The 19248-nt window shown below is 54.2% G+C and overlaps 1 protein-coding gene across 1 annotated transcript in view; it reads right to left on the bottom strand.

Moving 5' to 3' along the window:
• Positions 1 to 2786: 2786 nt before the first annotated feature.
• EGFR (epidermal growth factor receptor) overlaps positions 2787 to 19248 on the bottom strand; it is a gene marked incomplete at its 5' end in the record, with an annotated part of 172523 nt that continues 156061 nt past the window's right edge. The window contains 8 exon segments of the mRNA NM_214007.1: positions 2787 to 4427; positions 5038 to 5143; positions 5848 to 5895; positions 6229 to 6396; positions 7699 to 7796; positions 8773 to 8919; positions 11490 to 11565; positions 12233 to 12388. Coding sequence (NP_999172.1) covers positions 4066 to 4427; positions 5038 to 5143; positions 5848 to 5895; positions 6229 to 6396; positions 7699 to 7796; positions 8773 to 8919; positions 11490 to 11565; positions 12233 to 12388 — 1161 coding nt within the window. The 3' untranslated portion in view covers positions 2787 to 4065.

The following is a 19248-nucleotide window of genomic DNA, read 5'->3' as shown; positions in this document are numbered from 1 at the left end:
CCGCAGATCAAGACGAAGCCAGGTGTGCTTGTTCCTTCTTGAAGACATGTAAAAACAGCTCCCTTCATCAGGACTGTGATCTGGCCTGGCTCTGCGAAAGCGGTGTGCCTTTCTGAGAGAGATGTCTGCTTCACTTAAATCCCTTTCAACAAAAATTTCAGGTTCAAATTTTCATTCTCTTGCAGTCTTTCTAAACTGTTTGCTTTTGTAGAAAAATGAGTTTTCCTAAAAATATACCTTACAAAGTTCAGTGCTCAGAAAAGTTACAAAAATAGACTTACATGTAAAAATGCTGTCTGCGTGTGTCTGCAATAGTACCAAAAGATGTGTCCCTGCTATTGCTGGTGTGACGGGTGACAGAGGCAAGGGTTTCTATTCAGAAAGGTTCTACGGCCCCAGCAAGGAAGTAAGCAGGTCAGGGTGTAATGTGCTCATCACAAGAGAGAAATGCAGAACAGACCAAGTTCCAGCGAGCAGCTCTCCCTCTGGGGCCGGAAACGGAATGTTCTAGCTGGCTTCTTAGAAAATGAAACTGTCTGGGGCTTCATCAAGGCTCAGATTTTCAGGATGAGCTGGCTTCTGTGACAAGGCAGCCGAGGCTCCTAGCGGCCACGTCCAGGCATAAAGCCTGGGCTGCTTCTGGTCCTGCCTCGCGACTCTTTCACAGGTCTCTCTGACTCTGCCCTGACCTGGGAGCATGGTGTAGACGCAGAGGCCAGCACAACTGAAGTGACCTTCAGGGAAGGGGTTCGACTCTGGCTTCCCACGTGGGGAAGCCCCGGGATTCCAGTTCCATTGGTCCTGTTATGCCCACCGGGGACCCCAATGGGCAGCGAGGGTGAGGGCCTCGAGTCACTGTAACTCCACAGCCTCACGCCCCAGGCGCACAGCCCCGGCCTGCGCTGGGTGCACCAGGGGCCCAGGGCCAGCGGACCCTGCCAGCACTTCCTCGGCACCAGCTGCCTCCCAAAATGGAGCTCAGCAGGGTCACTGGGGGTGCTCAGAAAGTCCCTGGGCCCAGGCAGCACCTGAGACAAATTCCATCACTCCCACTCCCCAGAGCAGCCGGCCTGGGAACCGCTGCCTTCGTACTTTGTGATCCATGGCTCACACGTATCTGCACTTTTGGCAGAGGAGGGGCTAAAGCTCAAAATTAAGAAATACCTAAGCATTTGGAAGATTCATCTCGGTCCTCTCGAGGTGACAGAGCTACTTTTCATAGAGCTTGATGATGACAGGGACCCTTAAGGAGTCTGTGAGAAGATTATATAAGGCCCATGGCACAGCGGACCCTTGAATGACTCAGGGGTTGGGGTGCTGTCCCGCCAACCTATAACCTTGCCATTGGCCCGCTTGAGCCACTGGGTTTTTTTAATCCACAGACTCAACTAAGTGGGGTCGTGTAGTGCCATCCTGTTCACTATTGAAAAAAAAATCCACCCACACCATTCAAACCTGTGTTGCTCAAGGGTCAGCTGTAAATGTTAGCTTCTAACTCTTACCATCCCCTGATCTGTCTCCAAAGGCCAGACATGGAGCTGGCCTTCCAGGACCTGGCCAAGGAAGAAACAGTGGACTGGCTCTCCGTGGGGCCTCAGGGCCTGGTGTCAGCTAGGAGAACCAAAGTGACAAGTGGCAGCTTTGGGATCGGGCCAGAGCCACGACGTAGGAATCCCGCAGCCCTAGGAGCCCCACTCCTGACCGCCAGGGACCTCTGGCCCTGAACCTCCCTGGACAGAGAAAGAACATTTGGGAAACTCAATCCTAAGAGAATTTAGCAGTTAGATTTCATGCAGGAAGCTTGAAATACAAAGAAAAAAAAAGCTTGACTAGCTCTTGCTCTTTTATTACATTATAGTAAAATATCTCAAATTACAAAAATGCTAGGATTTTCCTGCTGGGTCAGCATGTCACTGACCTCCCAAGCTCTGGGGCTTGAGGACACAACAAGTGACAGTAGAATGCGAATCATTCTCTCTCTCTGTGCTGGTAACTATCTCGCTGGCGGGCTTTCCTTCTGAGGAGAGTAAATAACAAACGTGGTTTGGTGAAAAGGGCATCAAATTTCAGATTCTTAGGAATGTTAGTTAACCTTCCAGGAATCACCTTGTAGTCCCCCGGGGGAGGGACGTGAGGGGGCTTGCTTCCCCAGGGGTTCCTTCGGCTGCTGCTTTTGAGGTTGGGCTCCCTGGCTGGGGGGAGGGCTCTTTCTGCACCACCCCCCGCCCCGTCGGGGGCCTCCTGCCCGACCCCCCAGGGCTCCTCCAAGACCAGATGCCCCACTCCCTCCTCTGTGCTACAACACGCTGGGCTGAAGCGGCTTCTGTGGCATCTGTCGTATCCTGTTAGCCAATTTTCTTCGCTAAATTGTAATTTTTGTGGAGACAGGGATTGTTTTATTTTTCTATCTTTAGCACCTCTGCCGGGCTGGAAAGGTGTTGAAGGGGGTTCAAAACAGGATATGATGGAACTGAGTCGGATATAGGTTATATTTCCTCTGAGACCAAATGAAATACTTTGGTAACAAAACCATGGGGCCCTGATCCATCTGAGTGAATAAATAACTTACAAGCTAGAGGAAAATTGTGTGTCTGTGTGTTGTGTGTGGGTGAACACAGTCACAGCATGAAAAGAACTGTCTGAAACCCCTCTTCCGTGTGGAGGGGGAGCCAGCTGGGGCACTTACAACCCAGTCTACAAAGAACCGAGGTGCCGATCGGGTGCAGGGACACAGGAGAGAAGCGAGTCCAAGTTCTAAGCAGAGGGAGGGAGTTATTTGAAGGGGATTTTTTTTTTTTTCTTCTCACGTACCTGTAGATGTTGTGACGGCATTGTCATCACTTTCAAAATCAAATTTCATATTCCCCACAAGGCACAAGGCTGTCCTTATTTCACCTGCTAGCTGCGGTGAGGGCTGCCCCAGGGCCTGGGCCCTTCGACTCAACTCACGAAGGAAAGGAAGGGCTTTGGGGCAGCTTCCCAGTGAGGCACAGAGTGCGCTTTGAGTAAAAACCCTTAAAGTAAAGTAAAAAGAAAGTTATCTTCCGTGAGTAGCCTAAACCGATTGTTTCGGACGGAAGGCCAACAGCGTTTCAAGAGCAGCTTCCGTTTCGCAGTCTCCCAGTGGGCCCGCCCTACCCCCAAACGACTTGATGCATTTTCTCCGACTCCAATTTGGGGGAACTTTCCCTTTTGCACTGTTGTTCCATCTCCGTTAAAGGCTGCTGGTATGCATGCTGATGAGTCGGCTATGAGCAGATACTGGCTAATGTTCTGATGTCCCATCTCCCCTTGCTGGAAACCACACTGAATCTCAAAACAACGGAATGGAAAATAAACAAGTAAATCCAACACATATAATCAGAAAACACTGGTCACTCAATGGAGGGTAAGTACCGTGGAGATATTTGGATAAAAGTAAGTCTGAGGAGGAATTCTACCCTCCTTTTCTCCCCTGCCCAGGAAGGGTTCAAAGTGGCTTATCCTCTTGCACCTGACATGATTTGACAGAGTACCAATCGGGCCTGCCTGGGACACGGAGAACTAGCTGGTTTTCAACTGCCTTGCAGTGGAAGAGCCTCCGAGCAGAGCCAGTGGAATCAAGTGTTAGTGGAAGGCTGGCCCGGGCTGGTCCCGTATCTGGGTGGACTCTGCGGCCCAAGTGCTACAAGTGAGCTTCTTCCTCGTTGGAAAAGCCCGTTAAAAGCAAAATCAATGACGACTAAACACCCCAAAGGTCCCCAAGTGATAAAATTCCTTAAACATACTTAGTTTTTTGCAAACATATCTTGAAAAGTGATCTTCACCCAAACGGACAACATCCCTTTCCGGAAGCCTTCCGTGGAAGCCTCACAGTCTGAAGACAAAGGAATGTCCCTGCAACTTCCAAGGACGCATCTGCCACAGGGCACTTCTCAGCTGGAAGTCGGGCTGGTCAGGGCAGAGATGGCCAAGCCAGTCCAAGGTCCGAGCGTTAACGTGGGCTGTCAGGACTATGTAGCTGCCGTAGCGTGGTCCCGGGGGCTGAAGGGCCTGGCAGTTTTGGGCCAATGCCATCCTCAGAGGTCATGCCCCAGTAAGGTCACTGCTGGCTGGTGCCGCCCTTAGGTACTCTGCGTTTTCGGCGGCGGGACCCTTACAGATGCCGTTTGATTTGGCTTCCTTGGGGAAGAAGGCCTGCTGGTAGTCTGGGTTGTCCAGATTAATCTGGTGGCTGCCTGTCTGTGCCCAGAAGGCAGGGCCGTCCAGTCCTCCGTTGATGCAGGCGGGGCGGGGGGTGTTGAGATACTCAGGGTTGCCCACGGCATTGCTGTGGGAGTTCTGGTAGTGGGGGTCCCGGCCAGGAGCTGCACTGAGAGGCTGATTGTGGTAGACAGGGTTCTGGACGGAGCCCGCGGGCCTCTTGGGAACAGACTGGTTTACATATTCTGGAAGCGAAAAGAAATCACAGGTCATCAGTACAACCTCCTCCCAAGCAGTTCCCTGGCTCCTGCTGAGCCCCCTGCAGATCTTCAGTGAGCCCCGGGTGACAGAGGGAGACGACTCGCTTGCTGAAATAAATCATGTTCTTTCCTGTACTTCTTAAGGCAATGGGCACCGTTATCTTTTGCCAATTCAAGTTCTCAGAGTTCAGCCTCCCTGAGATACGCGTGGGTACAGGCTGGGACGGCCCGGGGATGAAGCCTGGATTAGGGACGTATATGCTTCACAGGCTAAGAATGGACTCAGGAGGAAGAGTGGGATCAGAGCTGTCACACGTGCACACACACACACTCACTCACACATGTATATCTTTTCTGGTTGCTTCACATTCTAGGAAATCTGCAGATTCATCCGAAAAGCCACCTGCACGTGACATGAGCCACCGGAGCCCCGAGTGCAAAAGCTCGGTCGTTTCCTACCCACCTTCCCTCCTCCCTTCGTCGTGTCTGCACTCTTGCCAAAGGCCCCCCTCTGGACCAAGGGGAGGGAGGGAGGCAGCCTGGGTACTGGCGATGGAGCCAAGGGGCACGCCTGCTTCTAGACTGAGGCACTCACCGGGTGCTGGGAGAAAAGTGTCGTCTAGGCTGTCCTCGGTCAGGGCGCCAGTGGGGTCGGAGCTGTACCGCTGCAGGAAGCTGTCTTCCTTGAGGGGATAACTCTGCTGGGGAGGCCATGAGGCAAAGGTTACTCCCATCGCCGGGGAAAAAGATCGCCCGAGAGCTTGTTAGGACGCAGATGCTGCTCCCACAGTCTGGGAGAGGACCCGAGACTCTGCATTTCCAGCCACATCACCCCCAGGTGGCACCCACGCAGCCAGCCCACAGAACCCAGGGCACGTGGCGCTGCCCTGGTCAGGGCTGTCTAGCGGGGCTGCCTGCAATGCAGGAATGTTCTATGACCCACGCTACTAACCACGTGTGGGAGGAACCAAATTTTAAATCTTACTTAACTTTAACCAAAATTTCAACTGAAGCAGCCATGTGCGGCTGGAGGCTTCTGTGTTGGCAGGTGTGGGCCTGCTCAAGGCTCTGCCCAGCCCGTGTCGACGTCACCGGTAAGGTGGCCTCAAACCCAGCTGGACAGGTCCCTCCCCAAGATCCCGTCAGGAGGTCTCGGGTGCTGGCCCGACAGTTTGCTTTTCTGACAAACCCCCGGGACACTGATGGTGCCGGTCCGAGAACCACATTCCAAACTGCACTTCAATAAGTGGCGGCTAACTGCTGGCCTTAGGGTAGGGGTCACGGGACGAGAGGATCCAGGAAGGAAAATGGTGATTATGTGGGTGGAGGCGGGCATTTTTCACGTCTAATAGAACCACGGTACAGAGCTATTATTTACTTCTAGCTTAGAGGTGGTGATACCTACCCCGTTTCTGTCAACGCAAGCCACAGCGGGGGTGCTGCTGGTGGCGCTCTGAAAAAGAAGCACAGCTGTTTAGGGTGCACATGCTCCCCCCCACCCCGCCCACGGAAGCAGGAGGGGGCCCAGGGTCCATTTAAAGGGGCTGGATTTCATCTTGACTATTATTAGCTTTAGGTCTAGTTCTGACGTGACTCATTCCTTAGTGGGCCTAAGAAGACCAGGAGCCCGTCGTTACAATGCCATAGGTAACCGAGGCACCTCAGCGACCCATTTGGATGCCGGTTTCCCCAGGTGTGTAAAAGGCACTTCTTGGTCTCTCTGTGAGTTCCCCTAGATGGATCATTTTCCCTAAAACACGGCCTGTTGAGAGGAAGACTCTGGTACCAGAGAGCTGAGCAGCGGCGTCCGGGAGGTGGCGGGGCTGTGGAAGAAGCCCTGCTGGGGGACGAGGTACTCGTCGGCGTCCACCACATCCTCCATGTCCTCCTCGTCCATCAGGGCGCGGTAGAAGTTGGAGTCCGTAGGGCTTGGCAAGTGCATTCGCTCGTCTCCCTGGACAGGGGTTTGGAGCCCATGAGAAAGGCCACAGGCCTGCCGCCCCCACCCCATTGAGGTGACTCCCTGGGCGATAGTTCAGCCCTGACACCCGCCCAGGTCCTGTCCTCCCTTCTCCCCACATGGACTTAGACATGAAGCTTCCCTGACACCTAAAAGCCCCAAAGGGAAGGAAGGCAGCGCCCAGGAGGAGAGGGGAGGGGCTGAAGCACGTTCAGGGCGAGGGCCATGGGGCTGCGACACAGAACAAGCCACACACGCGTGGACTCTGTCCCCATTCCTGGCGCAGAGCCCCCAAACCCTTGGGATGTCCCAGGCGCAGAGAGCAGAAAGCCGCTTCCGAATGAGGAGACTTTCAGAAGCTCCTCAAGGTGGGGCCAGCGGGGGGCGCTGCCACGTGAGGACAGGGTCAGAGCTCCCAGGCCCAGCCGACCTCCTGGAGCAAGGATGGATCCATGGCCAGAGGGCCAATCAGGCCCTGGAACGAAGCCCCATAGAGACCCGACTGGGTGGGGCTCAGAGAGCGTCCAGGGTGGTGACCTCATGGAGATCTGGGGAGAGCCGGGCACCCGGGGCCCCACACCCGCCTGTGCCTCGCTTCTGTCCGGCTCTTCTTTTTCTAACAAGCCAGCGATCTAGTGAGGAATGTCTTTCTCCAAGTCCCGAGAGCCGCTCCAGCAAAAAACCAGTGGAAGCTGAGGAGGGGTCAGTCAGAAGCACAGACAACCCTGGGACTGGCCTCAGAGGGGGGCGCAGGGAAGCAGCCCTGGGGGACTCTGAGAGCTGTCCTGTCTCCGGGTGGGGCAGCAGATTGAGCCAAACTACAGGCCACCCCGCTGCTGTCAGAAAGCTGCCTGCTTGGTGGTCTGGGGACCCTCCCCCCACCACACAGCAGGACCTTCAGGTGCTGAGCAGGAATTCTGCAGATATCGTTTCACTGAATTGTTAAAACTGCCCTGTGACCTTGGTTCAACCTAACGTGGCCAGTGGAGAATCCAAGATCAGAGCCAGGTATGCTCGGCACCAAAGCCTGTTTCTCCAAGACCAAGATAAGACCTCGGCCGGCAGGACCACAGAGACGACGGGGCCAGGTGCAGGTGCTCAGGCGGGTGGCAGTGACGCGGGGGCCACCTGGAGCATCACAAAGCCCACAACTCAGCCCTGCTCTGAGGTACTCAGGGTCATGGTGTGGCCGGGGAGAGGGAGGGGCAGTCGGGCTGTGTCCCCATGGATGCAGCACAGCAGCATCGGCTGCTAATTAGAGGGTTTTCCCAGGGGCAGGCGGATGTGATCCGGTACCTGGATGACAAGGTAGCGCTGGGGGTCTCGGGCCATTTTGGAGAATTCGATGATCAGCTCACGGAACTTTGGGCGACTATCAGCATCTATCATCCAGCCTGGGGACGGAAGGAGGCAGTCAGTGCAACGAGAAGGAAGCGGTGAAGATGGAAAGCTTTTGAGGAGCGGTTCTCTCGGACACATAAATGAGCAAGAAACCTAATCTCTGCGACAGGGTCTCGGCCTTGGCAAACCCGCACTGGTGACTCTGTAAAGACCAGGATAACATCACACAGCCGAGTCAGAACGGCAACGACACTCTGATTTCCCGCACCGCCCCTTCCGAGGGCCAGCATTCTGGGGTCTTCACCCCAAGGGAGCCAAGGCCGTCTGGCACGCACGGCTGCTTGTGAGCGGCTCTGACCGCAGGCCGCCGAGGCATCCAGACTCAGCCAGGTCCACGTTCACCCTCACTGATATGCACTCAGCAGGCTCGGAAGCGCTGGAAACCAGATCCAGTTTAGGGACTTTCCTTCAGAACCTGGGGTTGGGAGCTCGAGCTCCTCCTGTGGGCGGGCACCTCTCACGCAGCGGGGGCACTTGGTTCACAGCCATCTACTCGCGCTGAACGCGCTGGGGGAAACACTATCGCCTGGAAATCTGCATGACTCCCGCATGCTGCTCTTGTCCCAGCAGCAGGATGGCGAACTATTTTAGGCCAGACCTCTGTGTGACCTTAGACAAATCACGCAACTTCCTCCGCCCCAAGCAAGGGAGTTAAAACTGATTAAGTCTGCAGTTCAACATTCAGAAAGGCTTCGTACTTACAGGAACCTGGCCCCACCACATTCCCTGTGCTACCCTCCTGTGCTCATGCTCTTCACACAGGTAAGGTGTTGCCGCAGACAGGGGCCCTGGCCGCTGCCAGAGCCCCGTGAGCCAGCCAGGTGCCTCTGGGTGTGTGTGCGGGGGTGTCTGCGGATGAGCCTGCCTTGCAGACTTCGGAGCCGCCTGCAGGGAGAGGCAGGTCTGGGGGTGGGGCTTCGGGAGCCGTGCCAGGCCGGGTGGAGCGGGGGGTCGGGGGTGGCCACTCACACTTGACCATGATCATGTAGACATCAATGGTGCAGATGGGGGGCTGCGGGAGGCGCTCTCCCTTCTCCAGGACGGTCGAGATCTCACTCGCGGGGATCCCGTCATAAGGCTTGGACCCAAAGGTCATCAGCTCCCAAACGGTGACTCCTGAGGGGAAGAAGGGGTTGCTTGAGGGTCAGTAATAACCACGGCACCTCGTCTGGAGCCATCGCTTTGACATACTGTTTGTGGCGTCTAAAACTCAGGTTTCTGTGGCCTTGGAAGCCTCAGTTCACCTCTGTAAAGTGGGACGATGACAGCACGTGTCTCAGAGGATGGTTCTGCGGACCAAACGAGATAGCAGCACTGACTCACGTTCAGACGACGTAAGGCAAAAAAGCGAGCGGCCAACAAACAGTAAGAGCAGCAGGGGCACCACCAGCACTCTGGAGTGGAAGGGCTGGCGTCTGTGGAGCAGGAGTTATGCACCCAGACCTCGGCCCCAAGTGGCTCACCAATAGGGTTGTGAGCTGTGTTCTCAAAGAACAAAGAAACTGGAGAGAGGAGTTCTCGTCGTGGTACAGTGGAAGCGAAGAGTCATGAGGTTGAGGGTTCGATCCCTGGCCTCGCTCAGTGGGTTAAGGATCCGGTGTTGCCCTGAGCTGTGGTGTAGGTCGCAGACTCGGCTCGGATCTGGCGTGGCTGTGGCTATGGCTGTGGTGCAGGCCAGCAGTTGTAGCTCCGATTGGACTCCTAGCCTGGGAACCTCCATATGTCACAGGTGCGGCCCTAAAAAGACAAAAGGCAAAAAAAAAAAAAAAAAAAAAAGAGAGACTGGAGAGAAACCCCCTGTGTTCCTTTTGATAAGTACAAAAGTCCCACACTTTCTATTTCACCATCAAGCAATCATCATGACTGAAAAATCAAAGCAGGAGTAATTTGAGAACTGGGTGATTTTCACACCACCCCCAAGTTCAGATGGTCCTTCTATCTCTGTGCCGCCTCCATGGAATTCTCTGCTCCGGAAACACACTAAGGCAGTGGGGAGGGCGGCCCCACCTGCACAGCAAGGTGCCATGGGTGCCACTTGCGAGGACCACAGTGGGTCCCCAAACTACACAGGAAGGGCCCAGACACAGGGGCCAGGGGCTTCCTGATGCCCAGCTGGTCTAATGACCCCTCCTCTCCGGAGCCTCTAAACGGGTATTATCACAGGCCGGCATGGGTTTTCCAAAACCAGGTGGCCGGAGTTAACCTCAGAAGGCAAAGCTGCAAAGGAAGCAAAGCAGTCCGGGGACAAGAAATCAATTTCCTTCCCACCACAGCGTCCGTATGGACTCAAGGAAACAGCTCGTTTCCAAGCTTTATAAAGTCCATCAGTTCTCCTCTCACTAGGTTTAACCACCGCAATCAAACATGCACAGTGGATTCCCACAGGAAGGCAGGCTTTCCAGGCTTGTGAACAGGTGGTGAAAGAGGGCAACATGTGCGCCTGGCTGTGGGTTCGAGCAGCGCAGGAAGGTGCTAAGAATTCCCTCGTCTCAACTCTGGAAACTAGAGAGTGGAGTAACAGAATGTGTTTCTTAGACTGAAAGTTCAGGTTCATGTGTGAGAACTCCAGGGACCAGCAGGTTATTATCACTGACAACACTGTTTCCATGGAGATGAAAGCCCAGGGCCCCCTGGTGACGCTGCCTTCCGGGCTTGGCTGTCACCATCCAAAGGGATTAAGTCACGGAGCTTGAGAGTTTCATTTCTTGGGTAACGTGGCCCATGTGGGCTGGGAGTGGGCACACAAGCCCGAGGAGAGGCAGCTGGGCAGCCGGGAAAGGCAGGGGCCAGCCGCTCACGACCCTTCCCACCCCATCTAGGGGTCAGGTTTTGTCGGAACATATCTGGAAAACCGAAGAAGGACGTTGAGCAGAGAAGTGAAAGTCTGCTGTTTTTAACTACGAAACACACTCTCCTGGAGAACTGGTTGGCATGTGCAAAACAAGCCCGGGAGGAGCCCCTGCTCGGGGTCCCTGAGGGAGGGTGGCTCGGGCTCTGTGGTGACAATGACGATGGCTCTGGGCCGTACCAGCAGTGGGAAAAGCAGCACTCCTCTCCATCCCTCCAGGGAAGCAGATATTTCTTGAAAATGACTGAAAATAACAAGGTGACAGAATAGCCCTTATCTACTCCAGGCACTGAGGGCAGCTCAGCTCGCAGGAACCTACGAAAACTCATGTATTCAGGAGTTCCCTGGTGGCGTAATGGTTAAGGACTTAGTGTTGTCACTACTGTGGCGTGGGTTCGACCCCTGACTGGGGAAGGCACTCCTGCATGCTCTGGGTGCAGCCGAATTCACTTCCTCATTCATAGAGACCTCTGTCCTAAGACCACCACTCGCTCCCTGAAAGCACAGCCATGGAGCCGGCGCCTCGTGAAACCTCACTCCTCCACTGGGAAATTCTTCCCAGAAAACCTGACTTGTCACCACCCTTGGTTCACTTCAAGTTCATGGCCAGAGGTCTGGCTGAGTTAGATTTTTCGGGCACAGGCTTTTCCCAGGTTCAAGTTCTTTCTGTGCTGACAGCCGACTGCTGGGTACGGACTTAGATTCAATTTCCTTCCTCGTGTTTTCCGGTATAACAGAAAATTATGCGATTTTGCAATCCTTAGTCACGTCCAGGACGACGGCACGTACAATGTAAACCCCACAGCACCGGCCAGCAGGGCACCCTCGGGTGACTCACCGTAGCTCCAGACGTCACTCTGGTGGGTGTATACACGGTGCAGGATTGACTCTAGAGCCAGCCACTTGATGGGCACCTGGGGACCACGAAAGAATGAGACAGCAACTAGCTTCCCTCCCCGAGAACTGAATGGCTCCCGGACAAAGGTGAGAAGCAACCCCCACCCCCTGACCCCAACCAGCCCCCAGGCCCAGTGGGAGGAGGTGTGAGCCTAGCAGAGAACAGGGCCTCTGCTGAGCCCCAGAGCTCCGAGCCCTGGGTCTGCGGGTTGTTCTGTTGGTCATGTCTGTGTGTGTGGGTGTCTATGGGACCGGCCGCCTGGAGCCACATAGGCTGGAGTAAAACTTGCGGGGGGCCCAGCTGATCCAGAGTGTTCTGGAGGGCGTAGCAGGAAGCCCCCCGGAGGACCCCAGGGCTGTCTGAGAGGAAGAGGCCGACTCCAGCCCTGCTAGCACCCTCGGGAGCTCCTGGACAACATGGGGTGCTTTCTGTGCTATTTCCCAGCTGTTCTTCTGATGGGCATTTCCCTGGAACAGGCGGCTGAAACCTAACCTCAACAAATGACTAGCATCTGTGCTACCTCTGGCTTCAGGATGTGTCAGGAACATCTGTACTCGCTTTCCCTGCAAATCCTGCTGCCTGACTACACTGCGAGGGGGCAGCTGGGACCTCACCCAGGGCAGCCCCTACGTCAGGTGGTCTGCGGGCAGAGAACGCAGCCCTTCCCTGAGCCAGCCCCTCACTTTGCCTCCTTCCGCGTGGTACTCTTTCTCCTCGGCGCCCAGCAGCTTGGCCAGCCCGAAGTCAGTGATCTTGACATGCTGCGGTGTCTTCACCAGCACATTCCTGGCCGCCAGGTCTCGGTGCACCAAGCGCCGGTCTTCCAGATAGTTCATGCCCTGAAACACGGGGCCGCGCAGTGAGGGTTGAGGGACTAGTGGCTCGTGGAGAGCAGAGCGGGGACCAGGCGAGGGCAGAGGGTGGGCGTGTCATGCCCCAGCGCAGGGCTTGGTGTCATCTAGGCAACAGCCTCTACGGTCCGATCAGGGACTGCCCTCAAGGGACACAGTCACCTACAACTAGAAACATTAGCAACCATCTGTCCACTCCATGGATGAAACGGTGAGGAGATGAAGACGTAATGAGCTGCTGACTTATTAACTTACCCCCATCCAGGTAATCAAGTAGCAAACACAGGTTAACCAAGTAGAGGAAGCCAGTGACAGAGCAGGAGACCTGCTGGCAGGTTGGGATGCGGCTGGACCCTGCCCAGGAGGGCCTGCCGCCACCTGCCTGGCCTCTCCTCCCTGCGTCAACGCCTCTGGGGCGCCCACTGCCTCCCCCCGGATGCGTGGCTTGGAGCCCACTCTCCTCGCCGTGCTGGGCAACCTTACGTGATTCACCACCACGGAGGCTTTCTGCCCTGTTCCCCCCACCCCTTTTAAACTGAAATCACGTGGATATTGAATCTGCTTTTACAAGATGCCCCCCCACCCCCCCGCCGCCACCCCTGGCTGCCTCCGTAATTCTGCTGTCATCACCACCAAGGCTGCAAGAGAGAGAAAGAATATTTGAGAAGCACCCAGCACAGTGCCTGGCGCACAGTGAATTTCCAGATGGGCAGTAGTCCCGTTGCTGTGGCTGTGGCGTAGGCCGGTGGCAACAGCTCTGATTAGGCCCCTGGCCTGGGAACACCCACATGCCGTGGGTGTGACCATAAAAAGGATGAAAGACAAAAAAAAAATTAAATTAAATTAAAAAATAAAGAGAGGATTCTAGGAGCTCCTGTCATGGCTTAGTGTTTAATGAACCCGACTAGTATTCACGAGGATGTGGGTTCGATTCCTGACCTTGCTCTGTAGGTTAAGGATCCGGCATTGCCATTAGCTGTGGTATAGATTGCAGATGAGGCTCGGATCTGGCATTGCTGTGGCTGGGTTGTAGCCAGGCGGCTACAGCTCTGATTCGACCCCTAATCTGGGAACTTCCATATGCCTTGGGTGTGGCCCTAAAAAGGCAAAAAAAGAAAAAGAAAAATGGGCAGAAGACCTGAATAGACATTTCTCCAAAGAAGACATACAGATGGCCAACAGGCACATGAAAAAATGCTCAACATCACTGATTATTAGCGACATGCAACTCAGAACTGCAGTGAGACACCTCCTCACCCCAGTCAGCATGGCCTTCATTAGTACGTCCACAAACAACCAATGCTGGAGAGGGTGTGGAGAAACCTCCCACACTGTTGACTTAAATGTAAATCGGTACAACCACCATGGACGACAGCATGGAGGCACCTCAGAAAACTAAGTCTAAAACTACCACATGATCCTGCAGTCCCACTCCTGGGCATATATACGCACAAAACTTTCATTCAAAAAGATACAAGCACTTCTATGTTCACTGCAGTATTATTAACAATGGCCAGGAGATCGAGACAACCTAAACGTCCACGGACAGATGAGTGGATTAAGATGTGGTGTATACACAATGGAATACTACTCAGCCACAAAAAAGAACAAAATAATGCCATCTGCAGCAACATGGATGGAACTAGAGCCTCTCATACGAAGTGAAGTGAGTCAGAAAGAGAAAGACAAATACCATATGACATCACCTATGTCTGGAATTTAATATATGCTATAAATGAACCTACCTACCGAAAAGAAACAAACTCATGGACATGGACAACAGACCTGTGGTGGCCAAGGGGGAGGGAATGGGATGGACTGGGTGTCTGGGGTTAGGAGATCCAAACTATTGCATTTGGAGTGGACAAGCTATGAGATCCTGCTGTATAGCACAGGGAACTATACGTAGTCCCTTGTGATGGAACATGATGGAGGATAATGTAAGAAAAAGAATGTATGTATATGTATAACTGGGTTACTGCTGTACAGCAGAAATTGACAGAACACTGTAAATCAACTATGATTTAAAAAATAAAAAAAAAATACTACCAGGCTATTTGTGGGATCTTTAACATTTTTCTTTCCTTGGAAAAACAACAAATAAGTGATTCTTATGTCTCACCTGTACTACCTAAGAAAGCTCCTGAATGTTTAAGATGCTGGGGCTTTTTTTCTTTTTCTTTTTCTTTTTAGGACTGAACCTGCAGCATATGGAGCTTCCCAGGCTAGGGGTCAAATGGGAGCTGCAGCTGCCGGCCTATGTCATAGCCACAACAACACCAGATCCAAGCTGCATTTGTGACCTACGGAGCAGCTCATGGCAATGCGGATTCTCTCTTCTCAGTGAGAGAGGCCAGAGATTGAACCTGTATCCTCGTGGCTACTATGCAGGGTCCTACCCTGCTGAGCCACAATGGGAACTCCTATGCTGTCTGTTCAAAATGGTTCCCTTGCTAGGGTGTCTCAGGTGCCAGGAAATAAGATGAATGGGCTCATGTCTACCAGATGCTTCCCTGGAACTTCCAAACTAGGAATTATTATTTAGGAATGGAGTGTGGAGAGGGAGAGAGAAGTGGGGCTGAGAAAATGCTTCCAAACAGAGGAGGACTTCCACTCACTGGCCCCTCTGCCCGTCAAGGGGCTCCTGCATCAGCATCCGACCCCTGTGATCCATTAAACCCACAAGGAGGACTTCGGGGGCACTTCCAGTTCTGTTTAATTCTCCCTGTGGACTCTCATCCTGCTGCTTTCAATGCCTAAAAGAGAATTTGTGCACTGGACCCATGTGCTACAAACCCTGTTGAAGCTGAAGGGACAGGGGTAAGAAGAGCAGCTGACAGCTCTGAGCCAGCCCCCAACGCCCCAGGCGGAGGCCGTGGGCCCGGCCTCCGGGTTCAGAGTCTAGGCTGGGGCCTCACAGACCAAGGGCTCGGAGTCCCCAAGACCTCCCCTGAGATGGTGACCTCAATTTCCTGCTGGGGCCTCCAAGTGAAACTTGCCTGCTGACCCAAAGACTGCTTCAGATTCCAAAGAAAACGACCACAAGAACAAACAAACAAACAAAAACCCAGCCAACACCCCAGCTCCTCGGCCCATGCTGCTGAGTAAGTCCATGGACAGAACCTGACGATGGATTATGCCCCAGCCCCTCTCTCTGGTCCTTAAAGAACCAGAGCAACTGCAATAAAGTCTGAAAAATGTTCTCAGCATCGCGGTCTTCAGAGAAGGCTTGGGAAAGGGGAGAAAAGGGCGGTTCACATTCTGGAGCCACGGCTAATCAGCCAGAGGGGTTTAAATCAGAGACACTCTGGGGACAAGATTAGAGTCATTGAACTTAGATAAAACTGGATTCCTTGCGCTCAGTCTCACATTAACAGAGGCAATTTGAAAGGCCATCTCACTGCTTAGCAGTTATACTTTAACCAGGCACCAAGATAAGGGCCCTGACACGGCTCAGGAACTCCCAGAATCTGAACAGAGGCCACGGGAAGCAGTGTCAGTGTAAAAGCCCCTGGGCCTCTCGGAAATGCCTGTCCTCAATTCTTCTTGGAGACCTCGCTAAGTTTAACGAATGTATGTATATGGTCGGTTAACGCAGGACAGCTAGGATGGGTATTAATATACTGGGGCTAATGGGGATCCGGAGAACTGCCTGGGCCCTGATCACAGAGGAGACACGGGCACTTCACGAGGGTTTTCAAGACTTTCTTGACACAACACCCACGTTAAAAGAAAGGCCTGACACTTACAGACTTTTCCCAGGCTTTGCAGCACCTACAAGTCCTGGGCGGCCCAGAGAGGGAGGCAGGGATCGCCTATATTTTAACCACCTGTGGGGAGGCGGGAGCACTGACCTGGCCAATAGGAGAAGGCGAGGTGGGACGCGGAGGGAACAGAGGGCCCGGCAGAGTAAAGCATGGACCCCTGGCCCCACCCTCAGAAGAGGCGGGGGAGCCAGAATTTCTTATTCCAGACAGAGGCGGAGCAGCGCCAAGCCCTGCTGTGTGGCTGGAAGGCCAGCTCAGCTCACAGCCCTTGGCGTCTGCTTTGCCCAGGGCATTGAATGCTGATGGAGAACCTGGCCTTGGGAGCAAGCCTTGCCTCACTGCCCTGACGTAAAACAGTCTACGCAGAGGGCTCAGCGAGCTGATCCCCAGGGTGCACTCAGGCCCGCACCAGGCGCATGCTCCAGCGGTGCCGGCACTGCCCCAGTTCTTCCCAAAGACCAGTGAATCCTCTCTTCTCCGCCCTTCTTCCTTCAATGACCTTGACTGAGGCTGCCACCGTGTCCTGCTACCCTGAAGAAGCCTGATCATGGAGTTCCTGTCGTGGCTCAGTGGTTAGCAAACCCGACTAGTATCCATGGGGACGCAGGTTCAATCCCTGGCCTCCCTCGGTGGGTTAAGGATCCGACGCTACTGGGAGCTGTGGGTGTAGGATCGCAGATGCAGCTCGGATCCCGAATTGCTGTGACTGTGGTGTAGGCCGGCAGCTGTAGCTCTGATTCGACCCCTAGCCTGGGCACCTCCATATGCCACGAGTGTGGCCCTTAAAAGATGAAAGAAAAAAAAAAGAAGCCTGATCATGAGCAAATATCTGTGTGGCGCCCTCTGCTTTCATGATGAGGCTGGACCTGCAGGGCCCCAAGGAGTCTCCTCTCCCCGCCAGCTCCTGCCCTGTGCCTCACCTGCTCAGCAGCCCTCAGCGTCCCCAGCTCCTCAGATGCCCCCGGCAGAAGGACGGGCTCTCCCCATCTGCCAGACACGGGCCGAGGGGGCAGGGGAAGGGGAGGGGCTGATGCTGCTGGCAGACTGAGCCACCCTGCTGGTCCCCATGTGCGCGGTACAGCAACCTCAGCCCTCCCGGCCCCCTCCTTCCCTGCTACCCTGTTAGCTCTGCGGGGATCTGTGTTCCTTGCGTGAGGAAATGAGGAAATTGGAGAGCTAAGAAATGTTGTCATATGTATTTCTGAAGGCACGGCTACTGAAACCTCTAGGAGTTGGCGAGTACGCTGTAATAATCGCACAGCGATGTCTGGCTTTATAACGACATACTGCAAAGTGACAGTTTAGACTAAGTTCAACTGCAATCTTTCATAGAACAACCTAAGAATAAATTAAAAAGTGATCCAAATAACCGAAATACTTGGTAACTGGATCTGCCGCTGGCCCTGTCCCCTCTCTCTGTCTTACTGCTGGGGGTGCCCGCAGGGTGTGCTCTGCAGTTGAGTCAGCTCTGAGCAGGCGTCTTCTCCAGCCCCATGGATGGAGGCCAGCGGCTGAACCACCAACCCTCAGCAGGATGGGGTCTATGCCTGGAACCTCGCCTTTGGGTCCTGATCTGCACCGGAAAGCGGGGGCTGGGGGTGGGGTGGGGGAGCAGACCAGCCGCGGAGGCCGAGCACCGGGCCCAGACGGGAGGCGGGCACCTGTGCTGCACAGAACAGCCAACGTCTCCCCCACCAAAGCCGAGCGAGCTGACCGGCAACTGCGACCCCTCCAGGCAAATGTCCCTTCTCTCCCGCCCCCGCGCATCTGTCACGACCACGTCATACTCCTTCGACACGGGTTGCCGGCACGGCCCCTGGAATCAGACAGCAGGGCCCGGACAAGCTGCTCCCTCAGAGGCACGGCCACTCTCCTCCGTTAGCAGGACCTGTCTTCCCTTCGCCGTTCACAGGCCCTGAGAGCGCCTACCAATCTGTGGGTGAGGAAAAGACCTGGGGCTTTTTCCGATGAATTTAAACCAAACTACGTACCCGAGCACTTGAAAAAAACAGATCTTTTGAACAGAAAGTTTTTAAAGTCCATCTCTGTGAAGTTTCATCTCTTAGAATGAACCAGGTGGAGTGGTGCTATAACGAAATTTTTTCTGGGCGCCTCCCTCGCCCGCCCACCAGCCACCTTCGAACCTCACCAGGGCCAGGTCAGCACCCGAAACTCACACGAGCTCCCTGAAAACTCACTTCTGTGAGATCTGACTCTGAGCAGGGCGGTAAGAAAGCTCTGTGGTCCCCGAGGCAAAGGACGGACCGCTCCCAGCCAAGGTGGCTGATTCCTGCAGGGCTCTGCAGCAGTGTCCTCTGCGGTGCTCTAAGCCTGGGTGGCAGCAGTGTCCCCCAAACCAAGCTGAGGACAGCATCTCTTGGATTAGAACATTTTAGGGGATTAGTGTGTCATCTAATTATGTGGGGATTTACTAGCTGATTTAAATAGCCAGAGAGAATGGATACACTTTCGGAAGCACCTAAGTTGCTCCCAGCAAGGGAGAGCTCCCGCTGGCTTCCTGAGCCAGGAGCTGAGGAAGTGGTGGTCAAGCAGCAGGTCAGGTCTCCCTCCGCAGCCCCCGGAGACCTGAGATAGAATCCACTCTCTGCCGGATGGGAGGGCAGGCGTCTCTGTTCTCCCAGCCCACGCTGATTTCCTCCAGGGGCCATCTCTGTCTTGTTTTATTGGGGTTTTTTCCCTTTTGCCTGGGTGATACAATTTTATTTGTCCTCCTAGTAGTTGAGCCACGACAATAAACTTGCCTAACATTGCCCAGCTCTCCATCAATACTTGGAAAACTTCCCAAAAGAACCTGTGCCTTGGTGAATCAATGAGGGCATTTATAAATCAATAAATCCCACTTTGAAGATGCCAGCATGTTTAGTTTTTCATCAGCCCCTAATGTTTCTGGGTGGTTCCAATTCTAACTGTTGGGTAAACAGTCACTAACCCAAGAGAAAATTTCTCTCTTTGCAACTGTGGAAACCATGACTCTACCCCCCTCCGGGGACAGACACTACATCCCTACAGCTATCCGAGGACAGCGGAATAGGTTTCTCTCGAGAACGAAGCAGCTGGATC

The sequence above is a fragment of the Sus scrofa genome, chromosome 9, assembly GCF_054392235.1.
Source record: "Sus scrofa isolate SSC_HxYL_T2T_F1_AM1 chromosome 9, Sscrofa_HxYL_maternal_Yorkshire_Landrace_v2.0, whole genome shotgun sequence".
Classification (NCBI taxonomy): domain Eukaryota; kingdom Metazoa; phylum Chordata; class Mammalia; order Artiodactyla; family Suidae; genus Sus; species Sus scrofa.
The sequence above is the reverse complement of the archived record's forward strand: the minus strand, read 5'-3'. Positions and strand labels throughout refer to the sequence as shown.